At 36.4% G+C, this 18,380-nt stretch overlaps 1 protein-coding gene across 8 annotated transcripts in view; it reads left to right on the forward strand.

Annotated features, from left to right (window-relative positions):
* Nucleotides 1–18,380, forward strand: part of Fam13b (family with sequence similarity 13 member B) — a 97,635-nt gene that overhangs the window by 70,600 nt on the left and 8,655 nt on the right. For 4 of the 8 annotated variants that reach the window (XM_010613750.3, XM_033767335.1, XM_033767344.1 and 1 more), the window contains 10 exons: nt 1,120–1,184; nt 3,584–3,632; nt 5,744–5,891; nt 8,558–8,623; nt 10,112–10,322; nt 11,092–11,221; nt 11,796–11,877; nt 14,766–14,995; nt 16,828–16,911; nt 17,132–17,227. In XM_010613750.3, coding sequence (XP_010612052.1) covers nt 1,120–1,184; nt 3,584–3,632; nt 5,744–5,891; nt 8,558–8,623; nt 10,112–10,322; nt 11,092–11,221; nt 11,796–11,877; nt 14,766–14,995; nt 16,828–16,911; nt 17,132–17,227 — 1,161 coding nt within the window. The remainder of the gene's footprint in view (nt 1–1,119; nt 1,185–3,583; nt 3,633–5,743; nt 5,892–8,557; nt 8,624–10,111; nt 10,323–11,091; nt 11,222–11,795; nt 11,878–14,765; nt 14,996–16,827; nt 16,912–17,131; nt 17,228–18,380) is intronic. The other 4 variants (XM_033767345.1, XM_033767340.1, XM_033767341.1 and 1 more) reach the window with 3 other exon arrangements.

An 18,380-nucleotide genomic window follows, 5' to 3' on the forward strand; every position in this document is an offset into this window, starting at 1 on the left:
GCCTTCAACTGATGACTCTTCGCCTCCGCCTCCCTAGTAGCTGTGATTATAGGTGTGTGTCATTGTACCCCACTACAAATCAGTATTTTTCTTAAAGTGTTGCTGAGTTCCATAGTAATAATTTAGAGTTTGTGTGCTACAAAGAGATATGTCTCTGTATATTCTTAATGGATAAAATAAATTGTACAGTGATTTGGACTGTTTTAGGAGTTGAAACTGTAAATAAAGGTCAGTACCCTATTGTTTGTTTTGTCTTTTTTTTTTGTACCAGGGATTAAACTCAGGACCTTGTACTTGCAAGTCATGCGGTGGTACCACTGAGCTAAATCCCTGGCCCTTCTCTGTGTTTTGAGACAGGGTCTTGCTTTGTAGTTCAGGCTGGCCTTGGACTCACTATCTAGCCCAGGTTGCTCTCAAAACTCATGGCAATCCTCCTGCTTTGTCCACCTGAGTGCTGGGATTCCAGGCGTGTACCACTAATTAGAACTCACATCAAAATACCTGAGTTTATCAGTAAATTTTCCATAAAATTTATCTACTTTAGCGTATCTTCATTTGTGGTGCTCTGTAAAAGTTGGAATTATTCATTGCAAGTACTGAGAAACTCCTGGAATGTGGTTAACTCTTCCAAAATGGAGTTCGGGGTTATCTGAGAAATGAGACAAGAGGAAGGAGATGGCTGGCATTTGAGGGTCACAGGGATCCCCTGTGTGGAAAATAATGTACACAATAAAAGAAATCTGGTGAAGTCCTCCCAAACTATTCTTTCCTTCTAGGAAAGACACCTACTGCATGTCTTGGGTAGAGGAGAAACAAAGCTCAGAAGACCCTCATTTTTGAAGGAGATAATTGTAAGAAGGGAGGATTATAATGGCAGGACCTATCACCTAATAGGGTAGAAAGAATGCAAGATCTCTGCAGCATTTAATATTCAGATTTTTGAAGAAAGGTAAATTAATTGTCTGCAAAAAAGATGCAGATTCCCACACACTGTTAAAAATGATATCTAAGAGAGATGTGTTCAGCCAACCTATAGTCTACTAAGTTTAGATTGGCAACTTTCTTTCGTATTTGAGTGTTGGGAGTTCCATTAATACAGTGGTGATATTCTTTTGTCAGTCTGCAGGTGTACTGTTAGAGCCATGCAGTGACCATGGTGATAGTGAAGATGGCTGTCCAGAGAGGTAAGCCTTTCTGTTGTTGCAACAAATCAGTTTCAGAATTAGAGCTCTTCACAGATTCTGGGTGAAATTTTTAGATGAATGTATCCATTTTAATAAAATTTAGGTAACCCTATAAATTTTTCATGCTTTTTTCTTTAATAATAGGCATAAAGCTTATCAAGTCCACAAATGCTCAGTTTCTCAGCTTCAAACAGACATTAGTTATAATTTGAAAAATATTCAGAGGGAAGAACATAGCCTTCTTGGAGATAGTGTAAAACTTATTTAGTTGATTTATAGAACAAATGGGACTTTATTAGTATTCTGTGTATACCTGTCAGTGCAGTCTTAGAACTGTGGCTAAGTAACCAAAAATTGTAAGCCAGAAATGATAGTCTATGACTGTAATCTCAGTGCCCTGGGAGGCTGAAGCAGGAAGAGTGCAAGTTCTAGCCCAGCCTGGGTTACTTGGTGAGACCCTGTATCAAAATAAAAACTAAAATGGATTGGGGTTGTAGCTCAGTGCAAAGGCCCTAGGTTCAATCACCAGTACCCCCCCAAAAAAATTATATAGGATGTGTTTTTTTAGTTCTGGGGATCAAACTCAGGTCCTTGTGATTGGGAGGCAGGCAGCAGAACCACTGAGCTAAATCTCCAGCCCTAAGGATGTTTTTCTTCCTCTTTGAAATAATCTTTGTGTGGTCTAGTACAATCTTAATTCAAGTTGCTATTTGTTTACATACTTGGCCAGCTGTGATATAGGGAGAGAGATGCTCAAGGCAGTGAGATTTCAGCCACATATATAGATATGTCTCAATAGGTAGAATCTTTTTTAGTATAAGCTTTCTAGAATGAGTCACTGGGTAGGATTTGGTTCACGTTATTCTTTGCATTATTCTTTCAGATGCTGTCAAGAAATGTATTACAGCTTTCTTAGGAAAGGTGAATTGATATTCTGAAAATACATTAGTAAATTGCAAACTCAGTTGTAAATATTGAGAAATCGAAAATGACTAATTTGCTGATCGTCTGCTGACTAGGATAAACTTTGTTAATGCCATTGTCTCTCTTAATTATGAGTAGGAAACCAGTTGTCTGAGAGTAAGTAAGTTCTTTGGAGCCGTGTCTCTGGAGTGTCCCATACTCTGAAGGTCCACAGATTTCCTGCTTACAGCAGATCCTTGTGCTTCCTTTCAGGAGGCAGGAATGATCCTCTTGCAGCCCAGGGAGTTTTGGAGTTATGGGCTGAAGATATAAGATAAACAGCATTAACAGGCATCCCCAGAATGATGACATCTGGATATGATAAAACAATAAGGATCCATTTAGTGAGGACTCAATGTTTTTGGCAAAAGCTCTTTCCTCTTCAACTTGTGTATAGGTTAGCAAATTTATTTTTAGATCCCAAAAGTACCTTGGTTAGGTGGATTGCATTTTGCATGTTTAAGACTTATGTTCCTCATATTTAGGTGATTAGGTTTTTTTAGTCTGCTAGGGTAGCATCTACTCATCTACCATTTACTCCCACCTCAAGCAAAGGAAAGGCCTTGAGTTTGTCAGGGAACTGCTCAGCAAGAACACAGTAATTATGTGTATGAGATTACTTACCATATGTAGATCAAGCCCTCTCTTTTAAGTTTGCATTTTATGGCTGGTTACTTAGGTTTACTGTAGATTTATTGGGAGAAATAACTTTTCCCACAGTAGGCATACTATAACCTACTATAATAGCTGATTTGTTAACTGGTCAAATATGTAGAGATCATTTGCGACAGTTTACCATAACACTGGTCCCTAATATAGGTTTAAGTTGGGTAACACTTTTAAGATTTCTTAGGTACATATACAGACCTACACATTTTTGCATATAGTGTACAAGGATTAATTTCTCTATGTACAGGGATTTCTCAGCAAGACTCTTACTGGTTAAGTGTTACTGCTATCTTTTGAGAATAGAGTATTTTAAAGTAACCTTTGATTGCAGTTTAACCTTCTGATAAAATAGATTTAAAATAAAGCCATAGGTATACTTTTTAAAAAACCCTTTAAAAGTCTCAGTGGGAGAAATAAACTAATTTGATTAAAACTAAACATTTATTTTATAAGGTCTTTTCCATTAAACATTTATACTTTTTGTTTATTGTAGATTTTAATTTTCTTATTATTTTTATTATGGAGGTGGTTTGTGTTGGGGTGGGGACATTGCTTAATTTTTCTACATCTGAAGTGATTCTGTGGATCTTTTCAGTATTGTGATTTTCAGATATAGGGCTCCAAAGAATGGGCATAAGCCCAGTTATTTTCTTCATCCACATTTTAAATGCTATCCATATTGAGGAAGAGAGGAATCTAGAAAAAAATATATAATATTAGCAGCCTTTTTATTCTCAAAACACTAATAACTTTACTTGTATTTTTAGGAAAGAATATTTGGTATTTGACAGTGATAAATTGTCGCATTTGTTTCTGGTAAGAACTATTCATTTTATAGTTCTTTAAAAAAATTGCTGAGTTGACAGGTGTGGTGGTGGATGCCTGTAATCCCAGTACCCAAGAGGCTGAGCTGGGAATCACTGTGAGTTTGAGGCCAACCTAGGCTACATAGGGAGTCCAAGGCCAGCCTGAACTATGCAGTGAGACCCTGTCTCAAAAAAAACAAAATTGCCTAGGTTTATATATCAGTATTATATCGGGCCTTTAACTCTTATCAAATGTTTTGTTAAGGAACTTAATTTGCCACTTTTGATTATAGGATTCTTAGTTATGAAAATACTTTCATGAATTTGAGATTTAACTTTGTCTTCCAGTAAGACATATTATAAAACTGTAGGTTTAGCTGAGTGTGGTGACAGACCTACAATCCCAGAAATTGGGAGAGGCCAAGGCAGGAGGATCGCAACAAGTTTGAGACTAGGCTGGACTGCATAGTGAGACCCTGTCTCCAAAAAACAAAACAAAACAAAACAAACTTGCAGGTTTATATTTGAAAATAGTTTGGTTGGTGGGAGTGCGATAATTTACTGTATAGGCACAGTAAGCTACTAACAATTACACTAGGGCCAGGTGTGGTGGTGCATTCCTGTGATCCCAGCTATTCAGGAGGCTGAGACAGGAGAATTGCAAGTTTGAGGCCACTGTGTGCAATTTAACATGGCCCTGTCTCAGAAAAATAATAACCAGGCAAAGGAAGCAACCAACAGAATGAAGAGAAAACCTACAGAATGGTTAAAAACTAGCCAGCTACACTTCAGATGGAGGATTGATATCTAGAATATATAAAGATGCTGGGGATTTAGCTCAGTGGTTCTGGTGGCTGCTTTGCAAGCGCAAGGATCCGAGTTCGATCCCCAGTACCAAAAAAAGAAAAAGAATATATAAAGAACTAAAAAACAAATTAGACCCCCTAAAAAACAAAAGACACACAAAAAAGGGCAACTGAAAATGAATAGATACTTCTCTGTAGTACAAATGGCCAATATATACATGAAAAAATGTTCAGCATTAGATAAGTATGAATTGAAACAACACTGAAATTCCATCTTACTCCCCAAAAATGACTACCATCAAGAAATCAAGTAATGACAATGCTTGTGAGAGCCAGGCGTGGTGGCGCATGCCTGTAATCCCAGCAGGGGAAGTCTGAGGCAGGAGGATTGCTTCGAGTTTGAGAACAGCCTGGGCTACATAGTGAGTTCCAGGGTGGTCTGAACTACTACATAGTCAAACCCTGTCTTTAAAAAAAAAAAAAGAAATGCTAATGAGACTACAGGGAAAAAGGAACCCTTCTGCATTGTTTGAGGGAATATAAACTAGTAAATTACTATGAACATTAGTATGGAGATTACTCATTCAACTAAAACTGGAAATCTGGCTTGACCCAGCTGTTTCCTTTGTAGGTGTCTTCGTAAAAGTTAAAAAGACATCATATTACAGTGACACATTGCATACTCATGTTTATAGCAGCAGAACTGTAATAGTTAATAAATCTGGAAGCAGTTTACACGTCCATCAACAGATAGTGGATAAATAAAATGTAAATACAGTGGAGTTCTACTGTGCCATAAAAAATACATTTGAGTCAGTTGTAAGAAATAAGATGCACCTTGAGACCATAATATTAAGTGAAGTAAATCAGACAAGCTTAAATATCATATGGTTTCTCTTGGATGAGAAACCCAAAGTATAAATAAAGAGCAAAATAAAAGAGATAGCAGCAAACAGAAAGACAGATCTTTTGCAAATGGGAAGAGGACCAAGAGATGGTGGGCAGTGTGTGGGGGGGAATCAGGTGATAGGGAAGGGGATGTAAAAAGATGTGTCATGTACATACAACCATTTACCTACAGTACATGTTATTTATTATGTACAGCACTCATATTAATTAAAAAATGGCTGGGGATGTAGTTCACGGATCGTGTGTTTGCTTATCATGTATGAGGCCCTGGGTTCAATCTCCAGTACCACTACTACCATCCCCAAAATGAGATGCCTGCCCCCAACAAAGATTGTTGCTAGTTGTCTTTAAGCTGAGTGTAAAAAGCTTCATGTTTGTGAAATATGTTTTTTATTTTAAAATACAGGAATCTAGTAGCAAGATATGTGACTTGAATGCCAACACTGAATCAGAAGTGCCAAGAGGTCAAAGTGTTGGTGTTCAAGGGGAAGCAGCCTGTATCCAAATTCCACAGTTAGATCTGAAGAATGCTTCTGATGGTGATAAATGGGAAGGTAATTTTACCACACACAGCATTTTCCTGATACTTTATTTGTAACTGAAATTAACCAGAGAAGTTATCAGACTTCTGTCCTTTTCCGGACAGTCATATTTTTCTTAATCTTCTGTTCTTCCTTTCATATGAGTGAGTGAGTGAGTGTTTTTACTCTGGTACACTAATGAGATTATGGGGCAGCTATCCCATATGAACTAGAACTTGCCTATCTGATCCATTCTTTGAAAATAGATGTTAGAAGCACCTTGGATAGTTGGGCCAGATGCTGTCTCCCAGTCTTCAAAAATCCAGTGTGCTAAGGCTTGAGGATCTTCATTGGTTTAAACAGGTGGCCTTAAAAGTATAGTGCCTTTTAAAAAGTGATCTTCAAGGGCAACCATAAACAGATACTATATCATATCCCTGTCTGGATTAGGTAAAAGTGTGATGTAGTGACCCTAACAATTTTTATAAGAAAGAAGTTTAAATTTAACAAGCAAGCAACATGGATATTTGCATTTCTCAAAACTCAGCAAATGTATACTTAAGATCTTTGCATTTCATTGTACATAAAGTTTACTTTTTACATTGAGACTCTAAAAAGCCAAATGGTGATGAGTGACTTGCATGCTGAAGGGTGTATGAGGAAATAGACATCTGCAGTTCACTTTGAAATCAAGAAAAAAATGGTTAATGAGGTAGATATATAAAGCAGGGTTAATATATGGATTCTTAAATTCTTTAAAATTTGCTGTATTTTTGTAAAGTTTGAAATAAAATGTTGAAAGAGGAAGAAAATGAGCAACAAATTTTTGGAGCCAAGAGTTTCTGGATCATATATATAATATACCTTTCTCTAGATAAAGAATGAGACAACTCAGGAATCTTAAGCCAAATTTTATATATGTTCACTTGGATGGAGATCCCTGGGCTATAGCATTAACAAGAATTGCAGTGCTCATGGACTTCCTTTGTTAGTCTACTCACTGGTCAGAGACTGAGGATATATGAATATAAATGTGTTAAAGTCCAGGCATTTAAAAAAATGTCCAACCAAGTCATGTCTGTACTAATTTGTATTGCTTCCTCCTCTGCCTTTTTTGGGGTCTAGGTGTTTGGCATGTCCACTGGCGTAGAAAGTTGTTTTTTATTTGCTTTGTTCTGGGTTATTTAAGACTTTCAGAATTTATGCAGAAGCTTTTCAGGGTTAGAGGATATGTGAACATACTGGTGACAGTAAGGCCCAAATGACCCTTTTAGTTATTTTTTGAGGCATAGTCATTGAAAAGGAGCAGTAGTTAACAGAACATCCCTTGGAACCCTGGTAGGAAAGATGTCTCTGAAAGATGAAGTTGTTATGCTGGTAAAAGCATTTTTGCAGATAAATAGTAATTTATGATCTTTGGCCTGCGAGGTCTGATAAGTTTTAAGCAGAGCAGAGCAATTGTTTTCTATTGTATGAGGGAATTGGGCAATGTCTCCCTAGCTTCAGCTTTCTGGAGGCTCCCCCAAAGGAAGCCCTGGATCCCCCACCCCTTGGATTATAACCCTTATACGTTGTTGTAGGAAAGGAGGTTACTTGTAGACTGTTGACCCCTGACTTTCAGTGCCTGAGCTGCCCTATTATCTACCTGACTCAGTACTCACAGCAAGTCCTCCTGCTGGCTTTTCCGAGGCAGTGATAAGGCCCAGAGACCTCCAGAAAGCCAATAGTAGTAGGTAGCTGAGTGAATTTCCTAGCTATGGGCCCTAAGTGTTAAATACAGTAGCTGTCAGTAGACCATATTCCTTCCAACTTTGTCATCATTATGAACATTGATTTTCTGCAATTAAGTTTTAGGATATTCTAAATTTAAAAAGTCTTTTAAGAAAACATTATTTTGGATATTTTGGAATCAGATTTATTTTATTCTTTAAATACTTTGCTGGAACAAGGGATTGAACCCAGGACCTTCATACTGCATTACATCGCCATCCCTTTTTAAACTTTTAAACTTTGAGACAGTCACATTCAGTTGCTTAGTTAATCAAGCTGGGCTCTAACTTGGCATTCCTCCTGCCTCAGCCTCCCAAAGTGCTGGGATTACAGGCATGCACCACTATGCCAGGCTGAGAAACATATTTTGTTTGATGTGACTCCTAGTAGAGGGGATGACTCTGAATCAAGGAGCACCTCACCATTACCTGGTATGTGTTGCTTTTTACTTTTCTTCAGAGAGTGATCAGCAGAACATCGTTAGCTCCTGTTCAAAGTGTCTTAGGTTTTAGTGGAAGTGGAAACCATCTTTCCTTCAGATGCTCTCCTGTTAATTATGGAATGAAATGCAGTAGTAGTATCTTTTCAGAGTACGAACCAAGGGAGAATTTTATTTTTTTCTGTCAAATCAGTTATATTGAAAAGCTTCAAATAGTATGTGGTTAAGAATTTCCATTTCTTAAGTCTTATGTTTGAGTTTTAATAAAACAGCACTACTTTCTTTTTTCTTGCTTGCTGAAATGGAAATGTATGTTTATGTTTGTTAGTTCAATTGGTAATTTCCTTAAATAAAGTTTTAGAGCAGAATGCCTAACTGGTTTTAGGGAAATGTTTTTGGTATCTTTGGCTTTGTGTTATGTGTATGGTTTGTTCTGACTGTGCTGTGTGTTCACTTTAGTATTTTTTGCCATTTTTTTCCATTTTATTAGCGCCATGCCCTATCACTTTTCCCCTCATTGATTTCAAAACAATGCATCTGCAGAGAGATGGGGAGGGTAAGTATGGTTCACCATAGTTCAGTTTTCTTACCTTTTTATGGTTCACTTTGTTTATTATCCCTTCTCCTGCTGTCCCCAAATCGTAGGAAAATTTTTGGGTTGTAAATGATACCCAGAAAAAATAGTTTTTGTTATTTCCTTATTTTCTTACAACAGGAGGTTTATCATAAATGTTCATTATCAGTTACTTATTTGCTGGGACACAGGTACAAGGGTAGCTTTGAAATCACTATTTCTGGGTTTACTGTGGGATTGCACGCTTTGTATCTGATTTTTAGTTGTCAGATTAACATAGGCTTCATAAACTGAATTTCCTTACCACCCTGGCAGAAGGTAATGCTTTAAATTGCTAATGCATAGAGTTAAATTACTAAAGCAGCTGTTTTAACTACTGTGTGAAAAAGAAAACATCACTTTGGAATTTTGACACTGTCAAGCCATCTTTTTATTTTTGCTATTGTTAATAAAAAGTAGCATCATAGTTTTAAATTTTAGTTATACATAAAACTAATGAGTAGATGGGAAAGCTGTTGGTTTTCTCTGTTTTTTCTCCTCCTCCCCTATATTCCAGCTATACTTAATTTTGTATTTGGAGTATATTTGTGGATTTTGTGTATGACCTGTATATGTTCTGTATGTAATCAATCTTGTACAACCACATCAGTTACATTAACATGGTTTTATTTGAAAGCGCATAGGCTAACTCCATGAGTAAATGTGCTTAAGACTACTGCTGTAAAGGTTTGTCTCCTTTATACTGCTGTGTTATTAAAATATATATAATACATAAGATTCCCAAACTGAAGAAAACCATCAGTTTAATATTAGAGTTGAAGTGCTAGCAGTCAGTTAGATCCTCCTTTGGAAATGTTAGAATTCTTTTGGAGTCCGCTCCATTTTTGTCCTGTGTAGCACGGGGAAGAGTGCCCACATTTAAACCATAGCTGCCTGATTGTGAGGGACAGTTTATTCACTGGGAAACATTTGACTATATAGTTAAATTACTAAGGACTGTCGAGTCTTTTCTAAATAGACATATTGTTCTACTTGAAAAGTAGTTCTCTAGAGAACCCAAACACAAATAGGTCTCTCCTTCATGTATGAAAAAAATTTTTCTATATAATACCTTCAGAATATTAAGTTAGAATTAGATGAAATAACAGTTTTATAATTTAATTTTAAAGAGCTTGACAGTGTCTTTTTTTGCTTTGCCACTGGGTTCAGAAATTTGAAGTTAATATCTCCTATGAGAGTAGAATTCTGGCTTAAAGAAGCTTGGATAATTTTAAATATAAATAAATAAATAAGCATTATGATGATTATAAAGATCCTAGTATCTTTTTTTTGCTTTCAAAAAATGTGTAACAAATATGTGAACCCCACTACATAATGGTAGGATTTAAAGAATATATGGCTGATATTTTGTGAACTTTTCCCATTTTAAATCCAGAGACCCATGGTACTATTCTGTGTGTTTGTTTACAGAGCCGTTTCCTGCATTTAAGTCTTGGCAGGAAGACTCTGAGTCTGGAGAAGCTCAGCTGTCTCCACAAGCTGGAAGAATGAATCATCATCCCCTGGAAGAGGACTGTCCTCCAGTATTATCACATCGCAGCTTAGATTTTGGGCAAAGCCAGCGTTTCCTACATGATCCAGAAACGCTGAGTTCCTCATCCAAAGCACTTTCGTATGCTAGGTATATGAATTTTATGTACTTTAACAAGAGGTAGGGGGGAGATAGCTCTTATCATGTACCCAGGTCTTAAAATTAATACTGATTTTAAAATTTTTCTGTGCAGTTTAAACATATAAAAGAGCTCTGATATTCTAGATGTGTTAATTTTTTGCCTTTGTCCAAACAAATTTTTATTATTTATTTATTTTTTTTCCTCATTGAGTTTATTGGTACATTTTGGGTATACAGTACAGTTACATTCATCATTGCCAAACAAATTTTTAAATGATTCCAAACTCTTTTCCTTACCACTTGTGTTAGTTTTGTAGTCTGAAACAATGTAATTTTTTTTTTACTAGCTGTTCTTCAGTGGTAGGGCATTAACTTCAGTTTCAAGGTATTATACTTAACTAGTGATATTGTTGTAATGGGGCAATGAAAGATACGGTTGTTTTGTTTTTTGGGGGGTTTTGCTGTTGTTGGTTTCTTTCTTTCTTTCTTTCTTTTTTTTTTTTTTTTTTGTACCAGGGATCAAATTCAGGACCTTGCACTTGCGAGGCAGGTGGTGGCACCACTGGACTAGTCCCTGGCCCTTGTGGTTTTTTTGTTTTTTTGTTTTTATTAAGACAGGGTCTTGCTTTGTAATTCAGGCTGGCCTCGAGATCATAAGATCCTTCTGCCTCAGCCTCTTCAGTGCTGGGATTATAGGCATACACCATAACGCCTGGCCAAATATGGTATTGATACTTCAAAATTTAACACATAATGTTGGCCTGTTATTTTAATTCAGGATTCGAAGATCATCCTTTAGTTCAAAAGATGAAAAAAGAGAAGACAGAACACCTTATCAGTTGGTCAAGAAACTTCAGAAAAAAATCAGACAATTTGAGGAGCAATTTGAAAGGGAAAAGAATAGCAAGGTAAATTTGTAACATTGTCCAAATTAAACTAGGTCTAATATTAAAAGCGGGAGGAAGATCTTTGGAGAGCATTTGTTCTCCTCTTTCTTTAGGACAATAATAAATCTAAGATGCCCGAGAGAGATTGGTCATAGAGATCTAAGAGCAAATAGATCCTTAATCTTTTGATTTCTAGGCCACTATTCTTGCCTTTGCACCATTAACAAGTAGCTGTTAGCTTTTAAAACAAATTCTTTACATTGACAAATCCTATTGCTGCTATTTATTTTCTCTGCCAAAGATCACAGGTACCAGGTAGAATAAGGAAGAAATAAGAGGAGTATGAGAGAAAGAAAATATGTATTTTAATAATTAGAGTATGTGAAGTACAGACAGTCCTATATTTGAAGACAAAAGACCCATGTTCAAATTTGCTAGTTTTCTGACCTTGCTCTGGGAGAGCTTTTCCTTAATGTTCTGCCTATTTAAAATGAGGCTTGAATCTATGCTTTGAGAATCATGAAGTACTATCTAGGTATAATATAGCCATTGATTACCACAACAAGGTCATTGATTCTGTTCCATAATTTTTCAGCCCTCCTATAGTGATATTGCAGCCAACCCAAAGGTATTAAAATGGATGACAGAGCTTACCAAACTGCGGAAGCAAATTAAAGGTATAAAAAGTACCATTTTGTAATGTATTGTTATTTTTAAAATGTTCTTTATTACTGACATACATTATTTACACTGTGAATCCGTTTTTTTTTTTTTTTTTTTTTTTTTTTTTTTTTTTTTTTTTTTTGGTTTTTTGAGACAGGGTCTCACTGTGTAGTGAGACTGACCTGGAACTCACTATGTAGCCCAGGCTGGTCTCAAACTCACAGCAGTCCTCCTGCCTCAGCCTCCCAAGTGCTGGGATTACAGGTGTGCACCACCACACCCGGCATGAATTGTTTTTTAATTGCTTGCTCTGAGGTCCCGCTTTCTTTTTTTGTAACATTAACTGCAATGTTGTTCTTCCTGGAATCTATGAAAATATAATTCAAGCAGATCTTTAAATGAAAAAATAAAATGTTCTTTATGTAATCTTGGAGAATTATAGTTATAATTTTTGATAATTTTTAAACATTATTAATAGTTTTATTGACCCAATTATTACTTATTTTGAATCTTGGAAATTTGGGGCAGAAATAAAAAATTTTCCTTTGGCTGGGCATGATGCACATGCCTGTAATCATAGCATTTGGGAGTCTGAGGCAGGAGGATTGCTGCAAGAGTTTAAGGACAGCCTGAATTCCATAGTGAGACCCTGTCTAAAAAAACAAACAAGGGGCTGGGATTTAGCTAAGTGATGCCGCAGCCTGCCTCACAAGTGCAAGGTCCTGATCTTGATCCCAGTTCAAAAAACAAACAAACAAACACAAAAAGGGGCCAGGGATTTAGCTCAGTGGTATTGCTGCTTGCCTTGCAAGCACAATTCCTGAGTTCAATCTCCAGTACCCCCCCAAAAAAAAAAACAAAACAAATAAAAAGGGGCAGAGATTTACCTGCCTGGAAAATGCAAGGTCTTGAGTTCGATCCCAGGTACCAAAAAAACAAAAAATAAACAAACAAAAAGTTTCTTTTTGCTCTTTTGCAGTCAAAGACAAAACTATATACTAAGAAACGAGAAGTTCATAGTACTCTTACATTTTTTCAATGTCTTTCCTTTGTTTTTATTTATATTTTTTGACAGATATCCTAGATCATATATTTATAGGTAAACTGATATTTATAGGTTATCTGAAATATACTCCAGATATTAAGTAATTTTGGTTTGGGGTAGGTATTTCATTAACATTTTTGATGAGTTATTTATCTGAGACTAAGATTACATAGTCCAAATCTGTGATTGTAGCACAGGGGTAGAGGACGTGTCTATCATGTGAGAAACCCTGTGTCTGGCACAGGGTGGGGAGGGGGAGAAGTAGTCATAGTGACTTGTTGACAGTCCAAAGACTAAATTTGAAGTCTTGAATCATAAACTAGGTATTGAACTTTTAGATGTCAGCCTGGTGCTTAGTGTAGTAGTTTTTAAAGTATACTTTTGAGCATATATAGTATATATGTTGTGTTGTTTTGTTTTGTTTGTTTGTCATACTACAGATTGAACTCAGGACCTTGTGCTTACAAGGCAGGCATGCACTACTGAGCTAAATCCCCGGCCCATGAATATGTTTTTTGATAATTATTACTTCAGCAATTATCTTTTCCTAGCACAGGTTTATAATTTGGATCATCACTGATTTATTTGAATTTATTTAATAAAATTTTTAGTATCTTCAGTATCAACTACTCAAACACTCCCATTGTGGAATTATGTATTGTAAGAGAATGTCTTTTAACTGTTTTAGATTATTTTCCTCTACAGTTCTGTTAAGCATTTCCTTGTTTAAATGCCATTTTCCAGGTATCGGTTATCATTGATTAACATTAGCCTCCTGATTTCTCAATTTTCTTCCACTCTTACTGTCCTGTGGTCCATCTGAGAATTTTCTCCTCCTTCTCCCCTCCCTCCCTCCCCTCTCTTTCTTTCTCCCTCCACCTCCTCCCTCCTCTTCTTTTTCTTTTCTTTTTTTGAGACAAGGTCTCACTATGTAGTTTAGGCTGGTCTTGACCTCATTGTGTGGCCTCATACTAATACCAGTCCTCTCACCTCAGTCTCCTGAGTGCTGAGATCACAAGCTTGTGCCATCATACACAGCTTAGAATTACCTTCTAAAGAATTTTGTTACTCTCTTGTGGAAGTCTTTCAGTGAGCTTTCCTTTCCATTTTCCAAAAAATTTTTTAACAATAGCGAGTTTTATTGAATAAAGGAAAAGAAACAGGCTCTGCAGAGTGAGTTTGGGTCAAGTAAAAGTAGGAAAAGAAGCACACCTTACAGCATGAGGATGCAAGGCCACCATGCAAGAGGGGATGCAGTGGCCCCAGTTTGCAAGCTCTTTACTATGGTTTCAAGGCCTTGCATACTCTCCCCGTACTTTAGTCTCTCATTTTCTATTCCTCAGACATACAAAGCTTTAGGGTTTTGCATGGGCAGTTGTCTTAATTGTAAATGAATGCTTTCCCCGTAAATCTAATGCTAGGCCAGCTCTTTATCCTTCTATATTCAGCTAGCTAATAACTAAAAGCCCTTGTCAGTCTCATCTAATGAAGTTGCTCTCTACAAAGTATCCTTCTGGCACTGTGACTCCATCCTGTTGTGGACAGGATGAATTTTCATAGGTTCTGTTAGTTGAAATTACTTCATTTATTTATCTGATTATTTGATTGTTGGTTTTCCTCCCCTCACTATGTGCTGCATTAGAACAGAACAAATGTCTGTTTTGTTTACTGCTGTATCTCCACTGTTCATCTGGGTCTTCCATTGCAGGTATTCTGTGATTATTGACTGACTAGAATAGCTCTCTTGCTTAATTTAAATGTTTTATGTGACTTTAAAATATTGGAGCCTGTGGTACTGTTAATATATACTTGCTAAAATTACTATTATTTATCTGTCTTCTTTTTTATGAAATTTAGATGCAAAACCCAAAAGCTCTGATGGAGAGTTTGTACCTCAGACCCGTCCACGGAGTAACACTCTTCCAAAAAGTTTCGGCTCTTCTCTAGACCATGAAGGTGAAACAAGTGAGGATGAATCCAGAACCATTCAGAAGGAGAAAAAATTGTCTAAGGAAGCAACTCTTGAATTTATTCTGAAAAAACTGAAGGAAAAACGTGTTGAGAGATGTCTTCCAGAAGATATCAAGGTAATGTTGGACTAAGATTGTTGCCCTGGTCAGCTTTTAAAATCCCTGAAACAAAATGGTTACTCTAGCAGGGTAGAGATGTCTAGGAAACGTGACTGGCCTGTTTGCATATGCAGAAATGTGTTTTTCTCAACATACCAGAATTATGTGCCAAATCTTTCAGGCATTGAGTCATAATGAAAGAAAAATGCTAGTGTACTGACTAGTTCTTTTACATGAGGTAGTTGACAAGATGAATATGTAAATATGTAAAGAGCTTGAAACAGAGCTGTTTGAATCTGGTAGTTATGTATACTGAGCGCTTAGCTTATGCCAGACTTTGACAGGTTACTTTATGTACATTCTGCCACTCAGCCCTTTCAACAACCCTGTGATGTGCATAGATACGACTGTGTCTGTTAAAAAACATTAACTTGATTTGTTAAAACAATTCAATGAAGCTTTTGTTATTGTTTGAGCTTTTTCTCTCTTTTTTGGTGGTGCTAGGAATTAAAACACAAGGCTTGTTTGGCTTTATGTACACTACATGAGCACCATACCATTAAGCTACATCCCCAGCCCAATGAATTAAATTGTTTTGAGGAATTATTAGTTGGTAAAGCCTGTGCCTAAGGCAGTGCCAATCAAAGCACTGGGAACCCAAATCATGTATCAGATGAGATTTACCAGGGGAGTGAGAAGGTGAGCAATTTCAGGTGAACTTTTATCCAGGTAATGGTGAGTTTATACATTCTTATCTAGACACAGAGTATACCGCTCTCATGATTAAATATTGAAGTCCTAAAAAATTACTGAAGTCTTTCTCTCTTTTGAATGAGTTGCATTAGTCTTTCTTGTATATCCCCCTCCCCATAACTTTGATTTTGCTTTTTCTTGTTGGAACAATTTCTATGTGGTCTCATTGGGATTAGCTTTACACAAATTAATTACCTTAGGTTCAGGCTTGTGGTTGAATTCGCAATGTTTTACAGAGTCTACCCTTAGCTATCGTCTACTGCATAATATATTTTATATATTTGTTACAGGAAGATAACTGTACAAGGAATTCTTTTACTCTCTAATTTCACTCTGCTGAGAGATAAAGTAGTATTAGCCAATCCTAGAAATAAGTAGAGTTTGATATAGTTGAAGGATATTCTGTGGAGCATTGGTTCATTGAGATGGTAATAGGTGATCCTATGGGATAAAGGGAAGGGGTCTGTGGACAAATAAATTTGAGAAGTTTTTCCCACTAAGTCATTTAGAATTCTAAATGATATGATACATATATTTGGTGTATAGAGAATATACCACCACAAATGAAAAGAAATAGGTCATAGAGAAGTGTAAAGTCACAAATTGACATTGCTAAGCTTTCATTGTTAAACTTTTTCTAGAATCTTTCCATTTCACTGCTGCAAGATTTTCTTAGTAGCTTAGGGGGCGTATTGAGTTATGAAACCTTTGCATGTCTGGGGAGTATTTTTGTACAATCTGTGTGACGTGTGAAACTTTTAAGTAAAATAACAAATCTGTTGTAAATTTAGTCTTCATTGAAGCCCTTTGAGGTAGAACGAAGTATTCCTATAGCATGTTGAACGTGAAGATGTTAAGTAATTTACCCAAGCCAATATTCCTAACTTCAATAAAATATAAATCAGGCTATCAAAGGAGGTTGACACCAACATATTAGAAGACCAAATACCATGGGAGACTGAAAAATACTGCTTGCAAATCCCTAAGAAGGCATTGTTAGCCTTTGATAATCTGATGATAGTAGTTTGTATTTACTTACATTGTAGGAGAAAGAGTGCTAATGATGATGGCAATATTTTTTTCTCCCCTCATTCTAGAAAATGACAAAAGATCATTTGGTAGAAGAGAAAACTTCACTCCAGAAAAGTCTTCTTTACTATGAAAGTCAACATGGAAGGCCGGTAATGTTTCTCTTGCTAAAAAGATTTGATTTTCTATCTTCAAGAAGAAAAGAGAATCGATCACTCTTATGGCCTATATTCTTCAAAGTTGTTTTATACATTGTTTCCTACATTTGAGAGATTACCTACTTATTACATATAAACTTTTAAATTGGGGGGTCATATTACTTTTAATGTTAGTTTTAATGACTAGGTGACTTCCCTTTTTCTTTGGCTTCAGGTGACAAGGGAAGAAAGGCACATTGTTAAACCTCTCTATGATAGATACAGGCTTGTAAAACAGATGCTGACAAGAGCTAGCATCACTCCTCTCCTTGTAAGTAAAATAAGCAATGTTTCTCTAGTTTATTTTAAAGATGTAGTTGGTTCCACCCCCAAATATTTTGGTGGCATATTGGAGAAATACGTAGCTAAGATAGAAAGAATGGTAATGGCAAATAGAGGCTGATTTTAAAAGAATAGAAAACTAAGAAGTGCCTACAATTATTTCCAGGCAGTTTAGTAAGCATTTTTATGTATGCTTGTATGATTAAATCCTGACAAAATCACAGGAGGTAGAATAGGATAATTTCATTTCCCAGGGAACAAAATTGTGGTTTAGGTGGTTTATGCCCACGTTACCTACTTCGTAAGTGATGGAAGTAGAACGAAAAGTTCAAACTTGCCTAGTCTGTTCCCATTTCAATTCATGTCTTTGAAAATACCTCAGTTTTGTGATGGCCATGATGATGATCATCCAGTTGCATTGTAACATAAATGGATTTTTCAGAACAAGTTTGTCTTCTTTAATGGGACACAGTCTATTAAAATAGTGCTTATCCATATTAGTTTTTGTTTTTATTTCATTTATTTGTTTTCTTGATAAGGGGTTTTATTATGTTGCCCAGGCTGGTCTTGAACTTGTGTGCTTCTACTTCAGCCCCTTGAATAGCTGGGACTACAGGCATGCACCACCACACCAGGCTTTGTGTACATTATTTTATCATTATTTTTTGGTAGCAGGGATTGAACTCAGGTCCTTGCGAGGCAGGCGGCAGAACCACTGAGCTAAATAAATCCCCAGCCTGGTATACATTATTTTAAAGAAAAAACTACAGTACTTACATGCAAATCAAGTTCTGTTTTCTAATTAACCATTGGTGTGTAAACATTTCTCCGTGGCACAGTAGGAAAAAGCCGGTAGCTCATTCTGCGTTATTTCCTAGGAGCTCATTCACCAGAGTTTGTTTCAGCTTTCAGACTGTACACATTGAGGAGGGTTTCCTTTTCTCTTATTACTCAGTACTAGACTTATATTCACCTTCTGAGCACTTTAAATTGGCTGTTAATAGAATTCATTTTTAAAATCAACTGAGTTTTTATTTGTTTTTTGAAACAGGGACTCACTATGTAGTTCAGGCTGGCCTTGAACTTGTTTCAATCCTCCTACCTCAGCCTCCTAAATTCTGGGATTATAGGTGTGTGTCACC

Source organism: Fukomys damarensis, unplaced genomic scaffold (genome assembly GCF_012274545.1).
Source record: "Fukomys damarensis isolate Sample0158 unplaced genomic scaffold, DMR_v1.0_HiC HiC_scaffold_3, whole genome shotgun sequence".
NCBI classification, from domain to species: Eukaryota; Metazoa; Chordata; class Mammalia; order Rodentia; family Bathyergidae; genus Fukomys; species Fukomys damarensis.